Consider the following 26,708-nt stretch of genomic DNA (forward strand, 5'->3'; position numbering starts at 1 on the left):
TCAATGTTTAGAAAAACTTGTACTTTTATTATTCAGCTTGCAACCAAGCAACTTAAAAAGTGATAGGATATGAATGTCACAGAGTGAACATATCTAAGATTAAACAAGCATTTGTTTTCGGACCCTTGCTGTTACTAACATGGGTCTGTGTAAATCCTCTACAGTCATCTGACTCTTCAAATCTGCTGAATGCAACAGATTGGGCACCTGACACAGTTCTTCTACACAGTCCAGTTCCAGTGCTAGTATTTTAAAATAGTATAGATTTACTGTACATATACTAAAGGTTCTGAAAATGATTCATTTCAAACAAATCCCACACAGCATCCAGTTTATGTAAGAGTCCTTTTTTTTTTTTTAAATCACATTCAGCCAGAGTAGATGCATGCAGGCCTAAGGACCCAGGTGAGGCAGAGCTGACCACAGAGCAGGTCACATAGGGTAAAACTGTGAGGCAGCCTCAGATGACTGGATCTCCACCTGAGCCATCTTAAATTGGGTGCATTGCAGCCATTTGCGCAGGGCGAATGGAGGGGCTCCAGACGTCTGGCCCTGCAGACACTGGTGGTTCACCCTGTTCTGGATGGCCTGAAGACGCAACTGCAGCCCTGCAGACAGATGCTTAAAGTGGAAAGCAGAGATAATGACAATGTTTCAGTTTGAAATCAGTCAGTAGTTACTTGTAATTATCATTAATCTGCATGATTTAAAAAGCCTTACCTTAAGATTTGACTGAATCATGGGTAACCACATAGGAATTAACTAAAGAAAAAAATGAAGATGAATGAATAAATATTATGCTACATGTTATGGAGACAATATACAGTACTGTCCATATGGAACGATGCTGGAGTTATAGCAGACCTTGACAAAGATGGTTGAGTTGCATTCCTGCAGGGCTTCCATCAAACTAATGACGTGAAGACACACCATCTCTACCATCTGAGACAAAAATATGAAATAGACTTAATTTTGTGTAACATATTTAACGTTTATTCACAATATTAAAAGGAGAAAATCACATTCTGTTTATGAACAAGCCCCCCTCCATTCTTCCACAGCCACAATCCTGCCCATCTCAGATAGATGTTTCCAAAGGATATGGCACAGCACTTACGACTTTATTGTGGGCCATAAGCTGCAGGATGCTGGGTGTAACTCGACTCCAGAACTCGAGACCGGTGAGGATGGCGCTGGAGGAAAACTCTGTCTGGTTCTGGTTCTGCAGGGACGGAGCAGCGGCTGCCTGCTCACAGTAGATGGTCCACAACTGGGCGAACATGAAGGCGTGGAACAGGGAGCACATGTGCAGCACCGACGTCTAAGGACAAAGACCAAGACCAAAGCTGAAAAGGCCATTGCGGGTGCTACAGATCACATCAGCAAAAACATAAGTATGATCAATTGAAGAGATTTGCGTGTGCCAGACCTTCGACTGTTCTGGGAAGCCAATCAGTATGACGATAAGATGATCTGCAATGTGGGAGCCAGCGTCGAGAGGGATGGGCATGCAGGAGGTGGAGCCCTGGTGCAGGGCACAGTGTGTCAGGGAGCCCAAAAGAAGCCAGGACAGCTGACGAATATGAGACACGCATTCAATGAATTCTTTTGGCCTGCAGAGAAAGAAAGAAATTCAAATGAGCTTAACAAATCAATTCACATTACAGTCTATCCAAATATTTCACCATTACTTTTTCTAATGAAGTCAGTCCTCCTCTTAGTCTTGTCATTCTTACCCTTGTTGCATGGTGGATGGCGGATGATAAAGCCAGGGAAGATAACGCACCACAGCTTTGTTATCGCGGTGATTGCCTTTGCTGATCTCCATGGCTGCGACTTGTGCCAAGCCCACTTTCAGGTTGCCCCCAAAAGTGTCCTCATGCAGTGGCTGACAACAAGCCTTCATATGGCTCTGAAGAGCAGATTTGGAGTAAAAAAAAAAAAGATAAGGATGAAAAAATTCTACATATGAGACAAATACAACCTGTGGCCCTCACACAAAGAACAAGACTTACTTTAAGTTTGGTTAGTGTGTGCATATCTGCAATGAAGTCCAAGAGCTCACTTATATATTGTCGCATGCATTCCATTGCTGCCGTCGTGCACTGTAGAAAGAAACAGCAGTTTACCCTTCAAGAGGAATCACAGTGGAGCCTATCTATATTTCCTGCTGTTTTGTGAGGCAGATTTTAATAAGATTGTAGCACACAGCGATTTAAGTCTCACCCCCGGCAGCGTTGAGATCATGTGCTTTTGGATGATGGTGGATTCCGCTAGCCGTGTGCCGATATCTGCACAAACAAACTGGCAAAATCCACAGTGAGTTTTAGAATTGCAGTCAGGTTGAAACACGGTGATTTACTGGTTCTTGTAAACCAAGATGGTTGAGAGAGTTTTTTTTTTTTTTTTTACCTGAACCAGGAGTAACAAGTTTGTATCAGGCAGTGGAGACTTGAACTTGAGAGCCTGCAGGAGCTCTAACACCACAATGCGGGACATGTAGAACTTATCTCTCTCCTGGATGCGAGAAGATAGAGAGTGGAGTAAATGTACTGATGCAGCAAGACTGCCTTTTTCTATTATCACTCTCCCTTACTCATGCTGTGCGGAGAGCATAAACTCTGTAGCTTGAATAGAGGGGGAAGGACAGGCAGCGAGAGGGGAGGGAGGGAAGCTGGGAGACAGAGAATAGTGAAAGCTGAGGAGTAGATTTAGGCCAGTCCAGATCTCTCCTCCCAGAGTCCCAGGCAGCTCAGATGAGGCTGTCAGGCTGCCTTCTCCCTTCCCTGAGGACAGGCTGCTCTCTTTGTTCATCCCTTCCACACAAAGCCCAGCTGCCTGTTTACAAACCACACTGTCATCTTCTGACTTCCAGTTTGTCTCTCGCTTCCTCTTTGCAGTCATGTTTGCTTATGTTAGGAGCAGCCACATGATCTTGTGCTCATGCAGAATGCAGAGCTGCTTCTGACATTTCTCACTGTGTGGCTTGTTAATGCACGTACCTGTATGCAGCACTCTCATGATTAAAACTTAATGGAGCATGTAAGTTTGGCAAATAGCAAATTAAAAGGCTGTTCTCAAGCTAGACAGCTCAGCCACATATAGTGCAATGCAGCGGTGATAAATGGTGCATGGTGTCACCAGATTTAGTAGGTCCAGAGAGCCCAACTGCGTCTCCTTAACACCCGACCTCCAAAATTAACTGAACCGGCTGGAAAATCAGCTCTTCGCAGACGCCTCACCTTGCCATAAAAAAAACTGCACAGGGCAAGTTCCAAACGCAATCATTCAGAGCAACTCTGAATTTTGAAATGTGGATATTATAAGGTCAAGAATTAAAGCGGCTATAAAAAAAATCAATACCACAAGAGGTATAAACCATGCAGCGCTGACAGTGGTGGAGGACTGAGGATCCATCTGGCTGAACAGTGCAGACAGCCCTGGCTCCATCGCCGTCTGAGGTAGCCACTGAGAAACGCGCCATATATTCTCGGCCCTAGCACACCAACTAATCATGTTAATCAATACTGGCTGATTGCCTATTTAATCATCTGTGACTCACAAAGCCATATTTCTGGCTGACTGTAGAGTCGGGGAAGTAGGTGTAGCACCGATGACGGAGAGGCCAGCAAACAGGAGCTCAAATATTAAAACTGCAGATTAGTTTGAAGGGTTTAACTCTTTCAGAACTTCATACAAGCTGCAGACACACAAAAGTACCTTATTGAAGGCTTTATAACAAAGTCCGCATAGCTCTACAAGGTAGGAGAGGCTGAATGTGCCATACTGGATGACAAAGCTCAGCAGCTTGGAAAAGGGCTCCAGGAGACTCTGTGAGATGGAGGAAGAGAAGGCAAGGTTAGTTATTAAAGGACAGAAAGTGGAGAACCTGATGTTCTGCTTTGAACTCACCCGAGTTGCATTTATTGTTGGGATTTTCAGCAGGCAAATGATAATCCTTAAACTGGAATCCATGGGACACTAATGAGACACATATCGCAAAATAATTTGACCCCCATGCTTTTAAGGTTGCAAATGATTGCATGGTGCAATGCAAGAGATATACTGATTACACGCTAATTTGACCTTGAAGGTAAAAGCGTCAGAGTGAAATCAATTACAATTTTAAGACTCTGTCCTATTTATCCCGACAAGGGCACCACTAGATGCTTTTTCCTCAGACCATAATCACATTAAAGCATATCAGACCATGACTAAGTGCACGGAAGAGTTGATATCTACCTTCAGAGGAAGCACAGAAGGTAGTTTTGTGAGGAAGGTCTGGAACTGGTTGCAGATGGTTGTCCACAGGTTGCTAGGAGAGTCCATGGGGAGAGCCTCCATGAAGGTGGCAATGTTGTCCAAGCAGTGCAGCATTGTGCCCCCTGCTGGAAGACTCTTTTTGTTGTTCAAGCCCTGGAGTGCAGGGAGCCATAAACCATAAAAGAGTTATATAATGAAATTCTATAAGTGAAGACATTTCCATCATTTCACTCCTGATCAGTCACAATACTCATAATGAGAGCAGGGGATTTAGGACACTGAAGGACAGATGACTGCTTGGTTGAACCCATGCATGAATAGGTTCTTAGCTGTGCATTTTATTTAGCTATCAAAAGCAATAAACTCGTAAAGGTGTGCAGATCAAAGCGGGTTTCTTGAAATGCCCTGATAATGTGCTATTTAAGATGGCCCTATGCTGCACATGCAGCCGGAGACACAAAATCTTTTGCTTTGACAAGAGCGCCTTCTGCTGGTTCAACGGCTCAACACACAAAAGGGAAGAAAAATCCCACCTCGAGGAGCATGTTGAGAGCAGCAACAGAGCTCAGCTCATTAAAATCTATCAGCGAGGATGCAAGTGTTCTCAGAAAACTTCCATCTGTTAAAAAAAGAAGGAAACAGTTTGTACAATGGGAATTTATGATGTTAAACTGTATCATAGCAGCTCCTACAGCTTACAAAATAATTCCTGCTATAAAAAGTTCAAAGTGAATCCCTATAGAAATGCACATTTTAAGGTTTTTAAACAGACCTTTTATGTTACTCTGGAAGAGCTGAGGTAAGATGCCGTTAGGGGCCAGCTGGTGAAACATGCAGCGCAGGAACTGCTTGGCTACACCTGCTACATTCCCGGGAATCAACATACTGCAAGACATCACAGGGAGAGTGGCTGTGTTGGAAGGGCAGTTACACTTTCCGTATATTATTAAATTCATCTATAAGCACAGTGAACATCTGAACACACTGGTGTTATGGCTTTTATGTCTCATACCTCTCAGCTTGTCCAGAAAAATTGCCACTAGATGCCAACCTGAGAGAAGTCAAAGCAGCGGATTAGGACTCGGAGATGAATTATGCATGAGCTCTAAGAGTGAGTTATGAAACTTCATTTAATGGTGAAGTGCTGTGTGGATGGAGATTGCAGGGACGGTTACTGGAGCTGTTGTACCTGCCCACAGACTGCATGATGTCGAGAAGCATAGGAGCAGCCAAATCTGGGCTGAGGTGAATGAACATGGAGAGAACTACCACAGCAAGGCTGAGGGTCTCCTCGTCATATTCTTCCAGAACAGCCGCACAATCCCGACACCTGAAACATCACATAGAAATACACCAGGGTAGATTTAGCATTAGAGCAGATCTATCATGCTCATTTCAAGCTCCAGACTTTTTTTTTTTTTGGATGCCACTAGAAAACCTTTGCATTATTTACAGCTCTGTTCAGCCCCTCAGTTCATCCAGAGTCTGGAACAAGCAGTTTTAACTCTCCTCCCTTTGAGCCCACTTTCTCCTGACTGGCTGCCCCTTGCAAACTGTTTCAACAGTGCTCACAGCCGGAGCTTTTAATGAAATGAAAAAATAATATACACAATATTCCAAGTCTTGTGCTTCACAACCAAACAATACAAATGGCTTAATATGCCAGAATTAAATCCTCCTTCCACTTATCGCTATTTGACCAGCTGCACCATTTAACTTCTAAAAGAAATAATGTAAAATGCAAAAGCACAAAATACTGTCAGTTTAAAGAAAAAATCATTAAATATTCCACTGTTCCACAGATTAATTTTTCTGCTTTCCTGTAGAGTTGTCTTCAGCACATTGTCCCTCTTTTACCCACATCTGTAGACCCCATCTCCCTGCCAAATCACACCCTGTGTAACAGTGTTTTTACTATGACTTGATGGATGCAGCTACTGAGTGATTAATTCACCGGTCAGACATGGTGGTAGGCTGCTCATCAATGAACTCCTCGGGTGCAGGGACAAACATGCTGACTGTGCTTGGCGCTGAGAGGAGGCTGGTCTTTGTAGGACCTACCAAGGAAAAATATCAGTCATAAAATAACATTTAGGGGAACAATAACACAACTACAGCCCTGCGGCAGACTGCCGGCCTGTCCAGGGTGTACCCCGCCTCTTGGGGGTGCCAATGTAATAATGTAGGAAATGTGGCATGTACATAAGAGGATTTTTGTGGCAATTTAAAAATATCATTCTTACATCATTGCTAAAATAATATGTTACTAAAATGAGTTCAGTAAAAAAGATGTAAATTCAATTCAATGAATTTGATTTAAGTTTCCTTCTAAGTTTTTCAAACTCATAGAAGAACTAAATACCAAAGCATTCATGTTCATTTTTTAGAGGCTATATTACTATCTTTTTCTTTTGATTTCAGCTTATTGTCATTGGTGTCTGGTGTTCTTGCATGTGTCGCTATGTCACAGCGTCTCCTCAAAAAGCCATAACAGAAAAAAATGTCTGTTACTGACCCGTCTCCCAGGTGCAGATGTTGTGTGGTGCACTGGACTGATGCTCCAGCTGTCTCTTCATAAGCTGGCTCATGGTTAAAGCTCCCAGAGAGCCTCGTTTCACCTGCCGGTACTGAGCTAGAGGTCACACAAAGAAAACAGTACCTGGGTTTAACTCACTTCAGCTGTACCAATAACAGTTGCGTGTAGGCCATGTGTAACCGAGGGAGACGGTCCTGATGAACTAAACGTTTATTGCAACAGTTTCGAGTGAAACTAGTTAGAAATTAAGGCATAAAACATTAAATGTTCTCAGAAATTTGAATAAGATATCCAAATATATTTATTCGGCATTTCAAACTCCATTATAAAATTGAATCTGTAAAGAAAAATACATAAATTATAGGTTATAATATATTAGACAGAAAACTAGTAATACACAAAAAAAAAAAACTATTTGACTGAATTTGGTAAAAAGATTATGGAGTAAGTGCTTGGCTCGTACTTGATACTGAAGAGCGATGACTTGTTTCAGGTATAGCAGCTTCGAGAGTTGGTGCTGAGGCAGATTCTCGCGGCTTTTCCAAAGTAGACATAACTTTGTGATCTGCGAGGCAATGTGCATGAATGATGGGCGGGGCATTGGCATCAGAATATATACCAGTAGTAATCTAATAATAATCAGCAAAACAATAAACAAATGTATAACCTTCACTAGTGGCACAATTCAGTGCCATACGAGCGATAAAAATACAATAAAATTCTGCCTCGGTCTTCTGTTGAAGTGTTTGTGTAATGGGAAAAGTACACAAAACACAAAAAACCAACAACATACAGGGCAATGCCAGGCTGGAGTAGTTAGTTCACTGATAATGATAATGGTAATGGTATGATCATTTTACTCTGATGATAAAATAAACATTTCATAAAGAAAGAAATGTAAGAAAATGGCACATTTAAAACAGCAATAAAGACTTCCAGAGAGATAAATAATAGTGAAATAAGAAGATGAATAGAATTAAGGTAAAATATAGTTAAGAGTTGTAAGCAGTGTTCACGGTCACAAGCTATTTTTCTAAGCTGCTGGTATATTAACTAAAGGCAGCATCTCTGTAGGCTTACGTCAAGCACCAAGAAACAGCTGATGTGAGAGTCAGGAGAATAAAAATAAACTGTGACAACACCTCAGGAAAGTCTTTCTCTGCCTTAAAGTAGAAAATATTTGTAGTAAATGGGCTATAGTGCTCTGAGTTTAGAGGAATTTATTCTAGTTCGATCTGTTAAAATATTCACTTTTGACCACACTTGGACGAAAAGTGATAAATAAGGTTTTACAAGATTTTCTGTCTGAAATCAGCACCAGCACACTGGAAAATCTAATGTGCCCAGATAACTGCTGTAAATAAGGACCGCTTTGCTTTCTAAACTTCTTATTTGTGTTTATGTATCCTTCCTCCTTACCTGTTTCTGTGGTCTGCTCACCACCCAGCTTGTCGAATGTGTTGAACGAGATGTCCAGGTACTCCCTCTGGATGGCGCTCACGGCTATCTTCCTCTGCTTACGTTGCCGGGGAACAATCTGGATTTTAAACTCAGCTTCGTCATTCTCATCGGCGTTGTCAGGTTTGGGGTCACTGTCTACTTCGTCACCCATGTCATCCTCTTCTTCATCATCTCCATCTCCTTCTTCATCGTTGCTGTTACTCTTGCTTTTCTCTGGTGAGGAAAGCGGCTCTGCTTTGTCTTCGGGGATGTCAAGGAAGATAGTCCTCCCAGATGGACTTGTGCTGGGTCCCAAAAGTGTCCTCATTTCTTCAGGGGTCACAGACATGTCATCGAGCGAGGTGACTGGGACATGTGGGGACTTTCTTAGCAGGTCTCTCTTCTGCTTTAGGGTCATGGGGCTTTCGTGGGAGACATTCTCTGATCGGTCAGGGAGATCCAGAGAGGTGCTGTAGGGCACACGGTTAGGCTTCTTTTCTTCAAATGTTTGCTGCGAGCAACCCTCTCCCACCACAAGGTCCCAGGTCTTTTTGTCAGTGGAGCAGTCCTCCACACTCACCTGAACAACAGGGGACAGTCGCAAAGTGTTGCTGCTTGCAGGAGAAGCTGAGACTTTTGGACTCCCACTAAACTTGGAGCCTATGATGGTGTTAAGATCAAACTCCTCATCACTCTCCACAATCCTCAGAGGTGGTAGCGGTTCAAAGACCAAGGAGTCACTGTCAGACATGGAGAGCAGTGAGTGTTTTTCTGGAATTGAGGTGCAGTCAGAGGAGAGGTCAATCAGGTCTTGATCCTCCTTCCCCTGAGCTGATCCCTCCAAAGAGCCCTGATCTGCTTTGTCCTCAAAGGTCTCCATGCAGCTGAGGCGGACCTCTGGTATGACAGGCTTAGAGATGTCAGACTGGCCGCCTCGAGACCCCCGTCGGTCCACAGGATCAACTCGAACTGAAGAGCCATTAAAGGATCCTTTCCCATGATGCCTGTTGTGAGGCGTAGTGGAGGATGGGGGCAGAACCACAGGTGGTGCCTGCAGGTCACAACGATCAATGCAGGACTTACGCCGATGTTCATCCAGACTAAAGAGAATGGAGTCCGTGTTGGAAATATCCAAAGACTTCTGCTTGTGGATGGCCTGTAGCCTCTTCTTCCTGGTGCTCTCCTCCCTCACACAGTGCAGGATGCTGTCCTGAAGGGCACTAGCTTCACGATACTCTGACAGCTCAATTTCACCTGATAAAAATAAGAAAAATTAGAGTTAAAGTAACAATCCACAAAGTCACAAAAAAAAAAAAAAACTGCTGAAAAAGATTGAATCGATATGTTTAACATATACAGCACTTGACCAGAAAGCCTCTGCCTCTTACTTCGCTTGGCATTCAGCTCTACCGGCTGGTATTTCACAGACTTGCTGCCACCAATCCTCTTCAGGCGAGCAAAGAAGGTCTGTGACTCCTTGTTAGCAGCACCAGTCGGCGTGTCATGGACATCTGACTCATCAAATACACTGTCCTCTTCTAATATTGAGGAAAAATATGTAAAATGTCCATGAGAACTGCATTTATGTTGCATTAAAAAGCCTAAACCTGACTAAATAAGATGTCTCCTCCATCCTATTGCAGCTTTAAGATCTATGAGATATACTACAGTAAGATAGTCTAAGCATTAGAGAAGTCTGCTGCTGAGGTAAACAACATTTGTTACTTCTCCCACCTTTTTCTTTCTCACTATAGCGGCTTATGTTGGAGTTGTCACTGTAGAGTGGTCCTGCTGTAGCATGGGGGCGACAGCTGTGATACTGTGCATTCAGTGTGTTGATGGTGATGTGGATCAAATGGAGGACCACTTTACTGCCATCCATATCTCTGTAAGGGTACTAATGTGCATAAAAAATAGGCAAGTTCACTTTGTATAGCAGTCATTTATAAGATTGAAGAAACTATGTTACAAAAAAAATAAGAAATATCTTAGAGGCTAGTTGACATTATCTGCCAGACTGCATGTACAACTACCCTTGCAATAAAAAAAGATTAAGTACCTTGTAAAGGATAACTAGCAGTGCTTTGAGCCACATCTGCCGAATGTGTGGTTTCAGGGCCCACAGGGAGCAACGAGGAGGCTGCTGAAAATAGTGCCTCAGCTGGGGACATGTGCAGTACTTCAACACCTGGACCACAAGGGGGAGCAGCTGCTTTCCCAAACTAATGTTGTAGTCCAGTACCTGTGAGCAAACACCAGTTAAATTCACTAGCAGGTATGATGTACAGGTAAACTCTCTCACAATAAACCAAACATGCAAGTACAAACATATATTCAGAAAAATGTGAAAACAGATTTTATGTCAGTCACTTGTGCAATGCCAGCAATGAAGGCATTGAAGCAGGTAGAGGTGCGCATCTTCTGAGGTGCGATCATGAAACAGCCTTCCTGTTGATCATAGCCCAGCAGCACATACAGATGACGCTTCACTGTGTTGAAAGCCTTGGCACTGCCAATATCTGCCTCAGCACTGCTTTGGTCTTTGGCCATGAATTTCATGAGGACCATGATCAGCTGGTGAACCGTCTGGTGATCGACGCCAGCGTTCTCAGGGAGCAGGTCTCTGATGATGGTGTCGTCCTCGGGAGAAGGGGTCTGGCCTGCAAGAGGGGCTGAAGCGTCAGGGTTAAAGTGCGGGAGAAAACGTGCTGCAGACAGGGGCATAAAACGGGGAGAGGGCAGGGGTGCGGTAGCAGGGAGGATAACAGCACAGAGGTGAGGGGGTGTCAGCTCATCCTGTCCATATCTCTGCCCACAGAACTGGAGCCATCATCATGCTGTATGCATACATCACTGTAATGTGTTCATGGAATGTGTAAATGGGATAAACACACAACAGACTAACTGTTCTTTCCTTTGTCAGAATTGCTTTAGGCCAGAAGGCAGGATGAAACAACAATGACTTTCACTAGAGAGCAAACATTATTTTTTTGAATCTACAGTACTGTGCAAAAGTCTTGAGACACCCTTCATTGCTTTATATTTTGCTGGGAAAATAGTAATTTATTGCAACATGTGCAAACTTACATGGAAATACAGTATACAAAGCAAAAACAGTTTGTACAATTCTAACAAGCTTTAAAGTCAATATTTGGTATGAGCACATTTATTCTTCAACACAGTCTGAACTCTCTGAGGCAGCTTTCTTGTAATTTCTTTCAGTAGTGTTCAGGAATAGTTCTCCAGGCTTCTTAAAGAACATTCAAAGCTCTTCTTTGGATGTTGGCTGCCTTTTGTTCTATGTCAAGATGACTGCTTCAGTAGTGTTGAGGTCCAAGTTCTGGGGAGGCCAATCCATCACTGATAGTGTTCCATTGTGTGGTTTTCTATCCAGGTATGCTTTTACTGCACTGGCATCACTGTCATGCTGAAAAAATCAAACATGGCAATCGGATGCTTTCCAGATGGTATTACAAGGTGGATCAAAATCTGACTGTACTTTTCTCCATTCATAATTCCATCATTTTTGACAAGATTCCCAACATCACTTGCAGCCCAAACTATGACAGAGCCTCCACCATGCTTTACAGATGGCTGTAGACACTCACTGATGTACCTCTGTCCTGACTAACATACGTATGGCCAAAGATTTGAGCCAAAAACGTCATCACTCCATAAGACCTGATGTCCCTGATTTTCAGTCCAGTTCTTGTCTAATTTGGCATACAGTACCTCAGCCTTTTCTCCCTGTTTCCCTTCCTTAAATGCTTTCTTGACAGCCGCCCTTCCACTGAGACCATTTCTGATGAGGCTTCAGTGAGCAGTAGATGAACTGACTGAAGGTCCAGATGCATCTCTCAGGTCCTGTGTCAGGTCTTTGCTGTTTTTTTCTTCAGGACATGACTTTCAAATACTTTTCATCTGCTGTAAATATTTTTGGGCCTGCCACTTCTTCTTTTGTCTTTCACTTGTCCAGTTTCTTCAGATTTTTTTAAGAACATCCTGCACACCATGCTGAGATATGTCAGGTTTTCAGCTAATAGCTCTTTGGGAGTGACCTGTTTAAACTGTGTGATCTTTTTTCAGCATTTTTTGTAGATTCAACCAAAGAAATGGGAACAAATCATATGTTTTTGCAACAGGCTGCTAGTAACAAAGTACCGAAAGATACAATTTAAAATGTAGCTGTCTATTATTTGTAGACACAACACTGCGTCATCCCTTGAGTTAGGTGCATTTTTTTTATGCTTGACTGACTCATAGGTCAGTGTTGAAAGGCTTAACAAACAAAAACACATTCCTCTGAAAATGGTCAGGTCCAAAGACTGGACTTTGAAAGCCTGAAGTACTGCTGCTCAACAGCACTTTAAAAATTAACCGAAGTCCATCTCATTGGAAACAAAATATAAAGAAATGAGACTTTTCCACAGTGCTGTACATTTCATATTTTCACATAGTCCATTTTTGTGATAGTCTTACTGCACTTTTTCTCCAATATGAGGTGACTGTGAAGATTTGGAATGTTATTTACCTGGCAGGACTTTCTCTATCATATCTCCCAGTGTCGGGGCAGAGAACTCTTGCCTCGTAAGCCTTAGAGCTAAAAACCACATATGAAGAGCATAATTTAAGACAGTGTACAGGGGAGATAGCACAGGACACATGTCTGAGTTTCATCATCATCCAACACATGTGCGCACAAAGGAAGTATGAAATCCAAATGTTATCAAGATTAACAGCCAAATAAACCCATTGTATTTGAAGCCAGCGCGAGTTTCACATCCCAGAATCTCAGAAACTCAGACAGCCTTCTGTGGAGTGCCACAGATAAAACATTTAAGTGAAATGAACGCTGGGAACATATAAGTGAGGGAGAAACATTAGGAAAATGGGGCAGGACTTTGGTCAAACAGTATTTGCAAATAGAAAAGGATTTTTTTTTGCCCACAAGGAATTTGAAATTAGCAATGATCACCGCATTGTGACAGAAACTAAAACGGCAGGTCATTTATCAAACAGAGAGTTGATTTTAAGATACTTTGATGGACTTCTATGTCATATGATCTCAGCCAAAGCACTTTAAAAAGTCTCAAACGCTATTTGCAAACACTTTTTGACAACAGCCTTTTTTTGGCACAGGTTAGGAATAAAAATGAAGACTGACAGCTGATTTCTGCTACTCACGTAGTCGGTTGCTCAGTGACTCCGGGAGTGAAAATGCTCTTTTAGACTGGGCCTCTGTGCCTCCTTTCACACTGTCACGGAGGGAACGCACACTCTTTTGGCGATTCCTGGCGAAACGGGCCCGTCGTATCTTCCACATTGCTGCATCACTAAGGTTAGCTACATTGGTGCGTACAGCTGTAATGGCTGTCAGAAAGCGAGGATTGCAAAAGTTATTTGAAGCACTGGTAAGTTATACATCTTCTCTTACGGGTGTAAAAGAAAAAATAATCTGAATGGGGACATGGCAGATACATACTAGTAGGGAAGGGAAACTCTTTATTGCAGTCCAGGTGTAGCTGAGCCTCCAGAGATAATGTTTCAAAACGATTGACAAAAAACTCCCAGCTAAGGGCGGGAATATCTTTCTTCAGAAAGTGCAGTAGTAGGAGTTTACTGAGAATAATGGGGCGATCTCGCACCACAGTGTCAAATTGGAAATCCAGGCACAGACATAAGCCCTAAAAATGCACAACACACACAAACAGACATGCAGGATAAATATGAACGCCAGATGTTTTTTTCACAGTATTTCACAGCATTTCTCCAGTTAATGTGTCAATTTTGAAAGTATATATATATATATATATATATATATATAAAATACTGAACTATAATTAAATAAACACTAAGATATCCTGTCTTAGCATTCATCCTCCATTATGCAAAAACTCCCTATTAATTTAAAAATAATTCCAATTATTTCCTAAACAGAAATTTTGCTGCTTAAAACTTGTCAGACTCAAGAGCAGATTACCTGCAGGGATGGCCTCTTGATTGTGTCCAGTAGCAGTCTGGCTCTGGTGGCCACAGCTGGGTTGACGTCCTCCACAGAGGCCAGGAAGCAGCAGAAAGCGTGAGCCAAAGCATACTTCAGCAAGTGGTTTTTGGTCACTGCACCAATGTCCAGGAAACGACACAGCACTGCCACCTTCTCGACTGTGAGGATTTCGTGAGAATAGAGAGAAGATGAATTACTACTGCAGACAAAGACAGAGCAACTGAGCTGCTAGATGTCCTGATATAATTACCATGATTTAATAAACAGAATCAGCTATGAGGTCATGGAAGAAGATGACTAAGATGAGTTAATGTATGACTTAGCTACTAGGTAGTAGTAGTCTTTGCATATACTTGTCTTTGCATAATGCAATGGTGAAACAATTTGGATTTTTCTTTAAGCAAAGAAGATGCTTTCAATAAAGTGATTTACTTGTCATGACTCAGATTAAAATCTAAAAATAGATGCTGTACTCTTTTATCCATGAGCTCTCAGCCGCTCTGGTGTTGACTGCTAGGTGTCGTGTGGGTGAGTGTGGGACTGTGCAGTGAGAGTCAGAACACTAGTTGACTTCATTTAGGAATATATTTACATGCATTTGTAGATTTATACCAATATTTCTACCCTACTAAATGGGTATAATAACATTATAAATGCTCATGGTCACGACACAGATAAACAGCATTTCGAGCTGACATTGTGATGCATCATTTGACTACATGGATAGAACAAATAGCTCCTCTTCGTCAATCAGCAAAGGTGGAGAAAAAAAAACCCTCATTAATCCCACAATTCCCCTTTGCTGCCTGTACCAAGGTAACCATGGCAACACATAGGGAAGATGTGGGCAGGCAGTGGTTTGGGAAGCCTATTATATAAACAGAACCTCCTCTTATTCGTTTACAATCACAACCACAAAGACAAACCATAAAGCCAAAAAAATTAAATTGTTGGTGAGCATATCTGCATATGAAGACACATATTGTGTATGACCATCCTAAGAAGTCATACAGCGTGAAATTTAAACTGCTACGTTATCGCTCACCAGCTTCAAATCGTATTTTCCAGTCTTTGCTGTTGAAGTTTGTGTTGATGAGGTTCCAAAAGATGTCTGCCCCGTGTGACAAAGAGAGGGCATGGAGAAGCTGGGGCACAGCCAACGAAGCCAGCTGGCAAAACTCTGATTTCAGCATCGACCACAGGCTGAAAAAAAGGAATAAACACAAGCACAAACGGCAGTCAGGGAGTAAGCATAATCAAAAGCTGCAAACAAATGCTTCCATGAACAGGTTCGGTTTCCCTGCATCTTTTATGAAGAGTGTTTATTGGACACACCAAGGGATGAGCATCTTCTCCTGGATGTAGGCCAGAAACTGTGGGTGATCCTTACGGGCGAGGTATAAACACTCTCCATGGAGACACAGGATCTTAAGGCAGTTCAGCATGTTGAACAAAATATCAGGCTCCTCAAACTTGGACATTTCCTGAAAATACAGAAGAGAAATGTATCACATGTACACTCAAATAAATCACAAGAAACATTTTTGAATGCCTCTAGTTATTCAGACCAAGCACCTGCAGAATGGTGTATATAAGCTTCAAAGACACAGGGAGCTGCTGGTAGGAGAATTTCTTATCAGAGTTGGTCTTCATTGCTGAAAGAAGGAGAACCGTTACAAACAGCTGATATTTTAATTTATTTTGTACTGCAGCAAAAAGACTGTTCATCAATAGCAGTAGCTACCAACCTTTCCTACATACCCATAATATCTCAGTTATTATGGGTATGTTAAAAAGTTTCCATCTTATAGGGGTTTGTGTACATGACTGTTTTTTGGATAGGCACCCCTCCTAGTGTATTGAGTGAGGCTGTACATGAGTGTGCTATCAAACTATTCCACTAGAAAACTCTTTAAAAACAAACAAATATCTGTATTTCCAAAGTATTCTGTAAATTATGAAGTCGCAAACAGCAGCTAGCTTAGATACATTAAAAATCTACTCCAAAACGTCCAAGTATCCCTTAATGATGACTGATAGTCATCTGGCGGGTATTTTTGTATTTGAACATTGAGTACAAAACTGATACGCACATGCATGATCAGGAGACTGGCTGCTGGGGTTGTCAGTGTGGGTGCCACATGGATTGTCTCCTTCCTCGCTTTCATTCTCCACCCCGATGGAAAAATCAGGTGGAGGCATGAGCAGCGTTTCCTCCAAACTATCTGTGGGCTCCTGTGGAGGAATGAGTGAAAGGCACATACTTTACATTCTGTGTAATCCAAAACAAAGGTAGCTCAACCTGACACGCTGTGTTGTTTTTTTGCAATGTGGTTTGGGATATGGGGGTTACATGCATTCATTTCAAAGCCCTGCCTGTCTAATGCACAAGGTTAATTCATATTTGATGCATAAAAATGCATGCTGTGTGTCTCACCACCAGGCGTATCTCTTCCCGGGGGGTCAGCCTCTCCAGGAGCTCACAGCCCAGCTGGTAGCACAGGATGCTGGATTGGCACAGGCTGCACTCTAGGGCCTTCTCATCCTTCTGGCAGGTGTGTGAGCCCCCCCACGGGGCCTGGAAGACATTGTTGATGATGCCCACGATATCCTTCCCCAGGCTGCTGTCTAGACCCAGCATCACACCGTCATCCTGGAGCTCCATCTGGGACAGTGGGAGGGAGACGACCATAAAAATAGAGGAACAAAAATTAGAGCATGACACACAAATCTCAAGATCCCACCAGTGAGTATTATTATCATCATATATCGTATCTCTATATGAATGACCGAGAAGAGTGAATGGATTTAATCTATACTGTCTGATGGCTACACAATAAGACAGGAGATATGCTGATTTTTTTTAAACATCCTGCAAGAATAGTGAAAAATATTACGAACTGATGAGAAACAATATGATGGCGCACCAAGAGGACACAACAGAGCATCAGAGACGGACCCTTAGCCCCAATAAACACAATTTAAAAACATGCTTTCACAGTTTTCACGAGAAAAGTGGTTACCTGTTTTAAGATGAGGTCAAACATCAGAATGAAACAGCCAAGGTTCATGTCATCATCGTCACAGTCCAGGTCCAGGGCACAGTGGCCAGTGGCATGACCCAGATTTTTAAAAGGGCTGCAACGAAGAGGGCTGCGGAACGGGCTCCTGAAGGGGCTGGGAAATGGGCTGAGGGTGTTGTGCTGCCCACGACGTCCTGGATCTGACACCACACTCACCTGTAAGAAAAGAGAAAATTCATGTGTTTCACTTCAGCTGTTGGGGGTCATGTGAAAATGACACATGCAGAGTTGCCAGGCTGTAAATTTCAGTTACACACTGGTTTTTGTTAATGTACATCACGCAGGAATTTAACCCTTTTTCATGTTATGTTACATTAATGAATAGCACCATAAGGAAAGTGTAACCAAAAGATTTATAGTAAGTAATAGTGAAGCCAGTACTAACTAATATTTGACAGTAGATCTCAAAATATTCTAAATTGAGCATTTGCTGCTTTTATACAACATTTATGCCGTGGTCAGTGCTATGCCATCTCGTCGTTCCTACTGTCTCCATGTTAATTTCTCTCTCCCTCACATATCCTGTTGTCAGCCTTTGTGTGTGTGTTTATGTGTTTCTGCCAGAGTGTGGTGCTCCAACTCTCCTCTTTTAATGCCTCATCGGCACAACTGGGACCCATTCACTAATGAAACTCACATAGCATATAAAATCTGCCAGATTGTACACTTAATCTCATGCACAATGGCATCCTGAAACCTCGTAAACTGACTCCTAGTGTATTCTGCTGAACAGAACAAATTCTCTATCTCCTTGTGACTCAGAAATACCAGCTCATGCTCCATGCACACGTTGCCTCCAGCAGCCTGACCCGCTCTGTCTTCAACTAGCAAGCCATTGCCGAGCCCCTGCCTTCAAATCACAAATGTTATCAAGCTGCTTGTGCCTGTCTTTTAAAATGGAAAACACCATCCTAAAAAAGCAAGGAATGACAGCAAAGCGTGCCTATATCCCTGAAAACTGCACTTGAAACAATACTGCAACATCAGCCGCGCGTGTCATCAGCTAATCTGGTGCGATCTGTGTGGATGTGTGGATTTCTTCGAACACAAATTTATATTGCAGCCAAGTTCAATTAATCCTTTGAAGAGAGCTATATTTAGATATTGATGGTTGCCATGGTAACATACAGTCTATCCCAAATGAACAGTAGAAGCAACAAGAATAGAAATGTGTACACCCTAAAAGACAGACAGATAGATAGGTAGACAGACAGAGCATTATTAACGGCTAGTCAGCTGATGATGTGAGAACAGTGTGGTGATTTGTTTTGAGCTGCATTACTGTCAACAGCCACCAAAAGAAATGGCAACAAAAGGTCGAAAATGGGCATTAAATTCTTTTGTCTTATTTTTGGGAGTATTTTCAGCATAGCAGTCCTCCTCACCCTGCGAGCTCCAGTGTTGCCAGTCAAATCTGAAGCCCGAGCCTTTCTCTGATTGGCCAGTTCCTTCAAAGAGTTCACTCCATCGGAGAACATCCCAATCAGCAGCTGAAGAGGCACCACGATGTCCAGCTCTGACAGCACCTGAGCCCCAATAAGACACACAAAAATTTGAATTGATTTATGCTTGTGTGGTTCAAATCATCATAGCTGATGACCATAAGCCCAACCCTATGCTGTCAGAATATATCAGTTATTTAAATGGTTCTCTAAGGTCTTGGCAATCTGGGGACAAAGAGTCACTGAACTAGTACACAGCCTTTTTTGCTTTTCTCCAAAACATAGGCTTGTGTTGGGGTTAAGTATCAACACACCTGATTATTACATTTTAATCATGCTTTAAAAAACACACTTGTGCATTTCTGCATTACAGTTACTTAGAATACATTTAATTTGATAAAATGATTAAATTTATAGACCTTTCCATAGTTTTTTTTATATAATTTTATTTAGAAACTATGGAAATGTCTTTTTTTGGATTGCTGGGCTGTGTCAAAACCTCTGGCTAATAATATAAAAGCTACATGTGTGGCAGAAATTTATGTATATGGGGATTTGAGTGAAATGGCACTAAAGTAATATAAACCTGTGCCCTGTGTTACCTGTGTGACTTTATCACACCACAAGGAGAGAAAACATCAAACTGGGCTCAACTTCTCTACTTGTTGTGAATGTGACCTATTTACTGAGGCTAAATTAATGCAATCTCTTGATCACAGTTGTGACAGAAAACTTGAAATTGATCCATGTATACAGGGCAGCAAGCTGTGAGTGCATATGGGATGAAAGGCAAAATCCCTCCCTTCTCTATCCGTCTCATTCTGTGACCCAAATCCATATTCAGCAGGGCCCCTGCCCAGACTCTCACACTCTACGACAACCTGTACAATTCACACGCACCGTGGACAGAACGGCAGGATGAGACCTTGACGCAGGACAGCGTGCTTGTGTGTGTTTGTGTGTGTGCACGCTTACATGAAGCCACAGCAGAGCCTGCTCTTGCACAGACGCGGGGTAGCCGGAGAATCTGCAGCTGATGAAGCCAAACATCTCCTCCATCGAGAAGGGAAGTGGGCACAGCTCAATATCAAACATCTTGCTGTAAACAGAATAATAGCAGCTTCATATAAATTCATTTATGTAGCAATCCTTTGACACTGTTACACAATCAGTGATGTTAACTTGTGATATTTTCAGTGCTGTTTTCTTGTGCTCCAGTTTTATTGCAATCCTACTGCCTGTGGTTTATGTAAACCATACTATATATTTTCAGAAAATCACGCAATTGGAAGGCATGCAATATACGCAATGAACAGTTGAAGGAGATGGAAATACCTGAGCACTTCCCTGAACTCTTTGAGCTGGTTGTCGGGCACCTCGGTGCGGATCGCCTCCAGCCACTCAGGCATAAAGCACTCCCACAGTGGTTGACTGATGACGTTGTAAGGTATTAGACACAGGATGCGGTTCAGACCCTCTTTCAGCTGTGTCACTGTGCTACATGACTTGTCCCAGTAACCACCCACCTGAGAAAAAAGTATGCATAGACTGACTTAGATAACCTCTGTGAAATCTCTCTTTCATGTAAGGTATTAAAATGCTATTATGTTATGATGACACTGTAATACATTACCCTTGCAAATTCTACAGGTTTGGGCAGGAGGCACATGACCATGACATCAAAGCGTACTTCACACACTGTCTTTAGCCACTTTGTGACAAACTGGGGCTTCAACTTCTCCACCAGGCTTCCAACTTCGTCATCCATCATGTAGGCGGTGGAGTGAAACCACTGGAAGACCATGCTGACCAGCCGAGCCAGACTCTCTGTGGGCGTGTTTTCATTGGGTGTGCACAGACTTACCTGCAGATGTGAACAAAGAAACTTGGAATTCAAAAGAGAAGTGAAGTGAGAATAGCCAATGTACCATATACATGCTTTTTGGCCGCTGCCTGTTACTGGCAGATATAGCGACAGCCTGTGATTACACACCAGGAACCAGATGCCAAACTGACTGAGAAGGCGCTGGTCGTGCTGGTCGTCCTCCTTGTTATCAAACTCGATGTTGTCCAGAGAGTGGTGGGAGGCAGACAGGCCCATCTGACGACGCCGATTCAGCTCAAACTCACGCTGCTCTGCATGAATTTCTGCCTCTTTCAGAAGGCTGGATGTACACAGAGGATGGGAGAGATATAAGGAGTTACAGAGAGAAGGTCGTATGTGAGATATACCGGAGGAGAAAGAGCAGAGGACTGAAGCAGCATTGTTGCCTGTATATTTGTGTTGAAGTGTGCTTCAAAGAATCGGGAGCATATACTCCGTAACGGTGAGCATATACCTGATAACAGCTTCCACAGTGCACACTAGCTCCTCCGCGCCGCACTCGCGGGTGTTGATAGGAGGGGGCGAGGTCTGGTACAGATGGGTCTCCGCCGCAGCCCCCACCTCGCTGCTGTGGTGGTTGACATGGCAACGCTTGCAGTAGCGGACAGGCCGGTTGCCATGACGCCCGCAGCAGCCAGCTGAAAAGCAGGTGACCACGGCCCTCCTAACATGAGAGCTACAGTTCTACAGTTTGAAGCCAGGGAACAAGGGAGAGGAGGAGGAGGAGCAGAGGAGGAGCAGAGGAGGAGAAATCAGTGTGTTTCTATTCTGGTAGGTAGCCAACTGAAATACTTCCAATAATGCCTGATGATAGTCCTCTAAAAATAAACATTTTTCAGGCCTAAAAGACAACTCTGACAGTGAATATCATCCTCTTCAAGGAGATGTGGATCTGTCCACATCTGCACCAATAGAACAAGTCTTTATGTGTCCCCACGGTGTCTCGGGTTTCTAAAAATAAAAAGCATGGGCACTAGAGAACCACCCTAATCTGATCAGTCTCTAATCTTGTGCCATTAGAGGCATGAATTGCTCCCTATCAAATTAACATATCTGGCCTCTGATGGGGAGTGCTCTTATTCACCCATGCTGCTTTCAACAGCAAAGAAAGACCACTCTGATAATACATATAGGGTTGTTTTTACATGATATCTCTTAGACATCATGGTGTACTAAAAAGTAGCTACTATCAAATGAAAAGCAATGTCTCAGTTATTAATGCTATATCTCAGCTCACAGTGAAAGAGCTAGTGTAAATCCAGGTGGGCAAATGATTGGAACAAAGGCTGCTCAAAATGGGAGGTGGTGGATCATAAACTGCTGGACAAATCATGACGGAGACCAGCTGTTTCACAGGACAAAGCAAGGCAACCGCTGACCTGACGGGAATACCTGACATCATTGCGCACTCAATTTTCCCAGTGTCTCCCAGGAAACCAGCAGGAAGCACTCAGCAACATCAAACAAACATCAGGCCCCAGCAGCTTCTTTCAAAAGAAGGCCTTTAGTGAGCTGCTTCAGTGAAAGGACGACGAGTTCCTTATGTTTTACTAGTGTACTATTTAATGCAGACTTTTATAATTCTGAGGAAGTCAGGTTAATAAGTAATGGCAATGAATGTGAGTACACAGTGTTACTAATGTGCTGCAGTGTAAACATCTTACCTTCTTTTGACAAATGGCAGATATCTCTGCTGCAAGGAAAATAAATATTACTGCAAAAAACTGTTTGCAGACAACATAAATATGTCGTCAAAACTGGTCAACATTTTCACTGTAAAATAGCCCCTCAATATAGAGTACGCAGCTTAGATCACAACTCATAGCATCTAATAAATTATTCAATACACTGCATGTAATATTATATCGTTACTCAGCACCTTTTTGGTTGTAAATGCTCACCTTGGGGCAGGAGTACATCAACAAGCCATTCAGCGTGATCTCTGGAAAGGTCAAGAAAATATTTAACAATGCATGATTTATGTATATGACACAAATATATAATCACTTTAGCCGGTGTATACACATCAGTATCAGCTTCCTTTACAGAGCTGCAACATGAAAATATCTTCTCAATAGCCAAGAAAACTACAAAGCTATGAAATTATAATAGTCTCCACACTGGAAAAATGAGAAACAAGTGGATGTGCTGTTTTGTGGTGATGATGATGATCTCATTATTGGCGCAAGGGAATTACGTAACCATGCCAATGTCTTTCCCCTGGGTTAAAGAGAGGAATAATGAGGGAGGCGGTAGGTGATGTTTGCAATAGCATCCCACTGAAGGAGGGGGAGGATTGGGGGATGGAGAAAAGAGGTGAAACAGATGCATACCCTGCTATTCTCTGGCTGCACTCTTCACATATGTAAAGAGGAGGGGGCTTGTCTCCCAGGGCCACAGAAAGAGTAGGATCTATACACATCTGCAAAAGTAATACAGGTAGAGTGAGATAATGGATGTGATATTTTAAAAATTAACATTGTTTTTTTTTTATGTTTTATTTGCACCCAAGAGGAAATACAAGACCATCTGAAACTTAATGAGGTTTTTATGTTTCAAAGAGTCAAGTAATATACCACTACTGGTGTAATTTACACTCACCGGCCACTAGTACCTGAGTGGACCCCCTGTTGCCTTTAGAACTGCCTTTAATTTTGGGAGGCATAGATTCAGTAAAGTGCTGGAAAAATTGCTCTATTACATTGAGATCTGCTGAATGTGGAGGCTATTAGAGTACAGTGAACTCATCATCATCATGTTCAACCCCGGTTGAGATGATTTGAGCTTTGTGACATGGCGTCTTATCTTGCTGAAAGCAGCCATCACAAGATGGGGACACTGTAGTCATGAAAGGATGGACATGGTCAGTAACAATACTCAGGAAGCCTGTGGCATTTAAAGGAGGCTCAGTTGATACTAAGGGGCCCAAAGTGTGCCAAGAAAATATCACCACCAGCAGCAAACTGATCTGTTGACATAAGGCAGGATGGATCCATGCTTTCAGGCTGTTTATGCCAAATTCTGACCCTATCATCCAAATGTAGCAGCAGAAATCAAGACTCATCAAACCAAGCATCTTCTGTTGTCCAATTTAGGTAAATTGTTGTCCCAGTTTCCTGTTGTTAGCTGATAAGAGCAGCACCCGGTGTGGTCATCCGCTACTGGAGCCCACATCCACTGACTGTAGCCACCCACTCTGACCTCTAACATCAACGGGGCTTTTATCACTCAGAGAACTGCCACTCACTGGATATTTTCTCTTTTTCAGACCATTTTCTGTAAACCCTAGAGATGGTGGTGTGTGGGAAAATCCCAGCAGATCAGCAGTTTCTGAAATATTTAGACCAGCCCGCCCAACATCAACACCCATTACATTAAAGTCACGCAAATCCTTTCTTCTCCATTCTGATGCTTGGTTTGAACTTCAGCTGGTGCCTAAATACACTGAGATGCTTCATGGCTGTTAGCAGGTATACCTAATGAAGTGGCCAGTGGGTGCATTTTGACATTTATAAGCACAACACAAAGATATTTTAACATGGTGTAGTAATGTTTCATAGAGGCACAAATCACCATAAAAGTTCGAGCAGTAATTCCCAGCTCTAGCTTTTATTAACTCCCTTCATGCAAATAATTTTGTGCAGTTCCTTGGAATATTACACACTTTATTTACCGAAGCCCATATTTTCCATGTGTCCCTGTCACATATTAAGGCGCAGTATATCATGCTTTCACCAAACAAATCACGCGACACATGTACCTGTGTCCCCATGCCTCTGTGTGGATGGCTGCGTGCATATGCTGCTCCACTCTCTTGCAACCTGTGCCTGGCCCTGTGCTAAACGGCAGTGCTCATGGCCTCAATGTTCAGATGGTGCACTGTAATTTATTGTGCTCACTCGATGCCACCCTATCCTCGAGGGCTGCATGGGGTCACCACTTTCAATTAAAGACCCCCCCACCCCCCCTCACCCCCTTCCTTGCTACTGGTAATTGAAACCCAGCCCCTTTCTATGTGCCTGTTCCTACTCTGTTTGTCAGTTTCATGCACAGCTGAGTAAAGGCAGACAGACCTGACAAAGCAGAGCACCAGTAACTGTTAGAATCAGACATGGCAATCTCAGCAAGGCCATCTAAGACATTCCGCTATGAATTCCCAATGAATTTCTCAAGGAAAGAATCCAGGCTCTACCTATTTATGCATCCCATAACCATAAATGTAGTAAAGAGGGGAAAAATAATATTTAAGGGTTTTTTTTTTTTTTGTTTTATAAGATCACAGTCACCTTGACAGCAGGTTTATTGATGGCATTATGGCACTCAATATGCTGACAGTGGATAGGATTCCAAGCTGGACGATGAAATGGAAGAGAGAGAGAGAAAAGATTTGCCAGGTTAAACCGCTGATTAGTCCAAAAACAGATAAAGCAAGAGACGTGGCATGAAGAGACTCTGACCTGTGTACTGCAGGCCTCTGTATTCACTGATGGCCCCTGGGGGCTTCAGGTTTGGCCAGTAATGAAACAGCATCTGCACAGCTGGAGGTTTTACTTGGGATGGGCCATAGGATATGACATAAAGCAGGTCCTGCATACAAGATAAACATCAAATGTGCGTAAAAGTGCTGTAATATTTAGGTGTATTTGAACATTGACTGTAAAGTAGTTTTTTTACTGACAGGCAGTACATGAAAAATCAAATGCAGAGATTTAGGAAACAGTAACGAGCAGCCAACGTATTTAGCAGCAAGTAAAAGACAAAGGATGGTAGTAGCAACAATCCCACAGCAATTTCTCCAGAAATTTTAAGTTACAATTTAAACTTATTACTTTTACATTAGTTATATTCTGACTACATGTTGTTTTTATAATCAAAATAACTGATGGTCAGTTGAAAAACAAAACCGATTCATACCATTATTAATACCATTCCCAGGTATGTTTGTTAAATATGAAGCTAAGCATTGTTAAGTTAGCAAAGTAAAATAACTCCTCTAGTCTTCTTGCTAGATGAACAGTCTGCTTGTTAGCTTCACACTTAGCACAAATGGAAAAGTAAAGAAAGAGATTTTACTTTTAAGCAAGACATAGTAAATTTCATAGTTTTCCAAATAAAAATAATACATTCACCTGTGCTTTACACAAGGGGCCTTATATCTGCATTATGTATCTAAAGGGGAAATACCTTCCACACTTCCTGTTTGTACTTCATTAGACACTCCAGCAGCTGACAGTGATAAACTAGGAGGGAAAAATCAGAGACCAGATTAACTGGAGAGCAGCTACTACAGTTGCATGTGAATATCTTAATGCTCTGAACAGCTTACCTGGATTTGATGTGTACTGCATTGCTATCATGAGCATGGATGAGGCGGACAAATTGACATAGGCTGGCACTCCCCCTTCCTTCCTACTGGAGCCCACTGTGCACAAACAAAGAAGAGAAAGAACGATAATATGAAGCATCACTTCTTAGCTCTGTTTATTGCAGTGAAAATAGCTGCAAGCCATAAAAGTTTTATTTTCCTTTCTGGACATATTGTTTAGCAATTTCATTACAACAGTCTTATGACAGGTCATACTCACATATAGCCATAGGAAGGAAAGAGGTGCTCAGGTACTCAATGATGTCTTTGTGGAGGAAAGGGGGAAATGTGGCTAAAGTGGAGATCATAGTATAGGGTAGAGTGCTGAGAATATCATCACTCAGAAAAGGCAGGAGGCAAGTTGTTGTGTAAAAAATGGACTGTCCCAGATCTGATAAGAAAGGGAAAAGGCAAAAAGACAAAGAGAGATACACAGACACTCCTTCAATCAACTGTACATACAGTATAAAGATACTGTATGCAGCCACAGATGGCATAGTTCCATGAAATTTCAGTCACTTGATAGTATAACTGAAAAAAACAAAAACATTTGGAATGTGAGCTTCTGTTGGGCACAGTGAGCGTTCTTTAAAAGCCACTGAAGTAAAGTTTACCCTCAGGAAAAATAGCGAAATCTAGTCAAGCAGATGGGTTTTTATGCATTTGAGGGTTGTTTTTTTTTTTTTTTTA

At 42.4% G+C, this 26,708-nt stretch overlaps 1 protein-coding gene across 1 annotated transcript in view; it reads right to left on the reverse strand.

Moving 5' to 3' along the window:
- The window catches only part of unc79 (unc-79 homolog, NALCN channel complex subunit), a 32,312-nt gene continuing 5,604 nt past the window's right edge, over positions 1-26,708 (reverse strand). The window contains exons 4-51 of the mRNA XM_030719494.1: positions 26,239-26,409; positions 25,980-26,075; positions 25,838-25,893; positions 25,111-25,240; positions 24,940-25,004; positions 22,987-23,075; positions 22,555-22,595; positions 22,318-22,346; positions 21,108-21,337; positions 20,762-20,933; positions 20,402-20,632; positions 20,104-20,294; positions 19,744-19,867; positions 18,712-18,852; positions 17,267-17,482; positions 16,681-16,908; positions 16,337-16,478; positions 15,819-15,898; positions 15,579-15,727; positions 15,289-15,446; positions 14,220-14,401; positions 13,722-13,923; positions 13,424-13,609; positions 12,771-12,839; positions 10,610-10,947; positions 10,299-10,481; positions 9,974-10,136; positions 9,628-9,777; positions 8,219-9,493; positions 7,263-7,364; positions 6,779-6,895; positions 6,218-6,320; positions 5,453-5,593; positions 5,276-5,314; positions 5,036-5,148; positions 4,797-4,882; positions 4,243-4,416; positions 3,913-3,981; positions 3,721-3,831; positions 2,413-2,517; positions 2,227-2,304; positions 2,016-2,105; positions 1,737-1,912; positions 1,430-1,613; positions 1,118-1,321; positions 865-942; positions 721-762; positions 1-621 (exon numbers count right to left, since the gene is read on the reverse strand). Of these exons, the coding sequence (XP_030575354.1) occupies positions 433-621; positions 721-762; positions 865-942; positions 1,118-1,321; positions 1,430-1,613; positions 1,737-1,912; positions 2,016-2,105; positions 2,227-2,304; positions 2,413-2,517; positions 3,721-3,831; positions 3,913-3,981; positions 4,243-4,416; positions 4,797-4,882; positions 5,036-5,148; positions 5,276-5,314; positions 5,453-5,593; positions 6,218-6,320; positions 6,779-6,895; positions 7,263-7,364; positions 8,219-9,493; positions 9,628-9,777; positions 9,974-10,136; positions 10,299-10,481; positions 10,610-10,947; positions 12,771-12,839; positions 13,424-13,609; positions 13,722-13,923; positions 14,220-14,401; positions 15,289-15,446; positions 15,579-15,727; positions 15,819-15,898; positions 16,337-16,478; positions 16,681-16,908; positions 17,267-17,482; positions 18,712-18,852; positions 19,744-19,867; positions 20,104-20,294; positions 20,402-20,632; positions 20,762-20,933; positions 21,108-21,337; positions 22,318-22,346; positions 22,555-22,595; positions 22,987-23,075; positions 24,940-25,004; positions 25,111-25,240; positions 25,838-25,893; positions 25,980-26,075; positions 26,239-26,409 (7,688 nt within the window). The 3' untranslated portion in view covers positions 1-432. The remainder of the gene's footprint in view (positions 622-720; positions 763-864; positions 943-1,117; positions 1,322-1,429; positions 1,614-1,736; positions 1,913-2,015; positions 2,106-2,226; positions 2,305-2,412; positions 2,518-3,720; positions 3,832-3,912; positions 3,982-4,242; positions 4,417-4,796; positions 4,883-5,035; positions 5,149-5,275; positions 5,315-5,452; positions 5,594-6,217; positions 6,321-6,778; positions 6,896-7,262; positions 7,365-8,218; positions 9,494-9,627; positions 9,778-9,973; positions 10,137-10,298; positions 10,482-10,609; positions 10,948-12,770; positions 12,840-13,423; positions 13,610-13,721; positions 13,924-14,219; positions 14,402-15,288; positions 15,447-15,578; positions 15,728-15,818; positions 15,899-16,336; positions 16,479-16,680; positions 16,909-17,266; positions 17,483-18,711; positions 18,853-19,743; positions 19,868-20,103; positions 20,295-20,401; positions 20,633-20,761; positions 20,934-21,107; positions 21,338-22,317; positions 22,347-22,554; positions 22,596-22,986; positions 23,076-24,939; positions 25,005-25,110; positions 25,241-25,837; positions 25,894-25,979; positions 26,076-26,238; positions 26,410-26,708) is intronic.

The sequence above is a fragment of the Archocentrus centrarchus genome, chromosome 22, assembly GCF_007364275.1.
Source record: "Archocentrus centrarchus isolate MPI-CPG fArcCen1 chromosome 22, fArcCen1, whole genome shotgun sequence".
Taxonomy (NCBI): domain Eukaryota; kingdom Metazoa; phylum Chordata; class Actinopteri; order Cichliformes; family Cichlidae; genus Archocentrus; species Archocentrus centrarchus.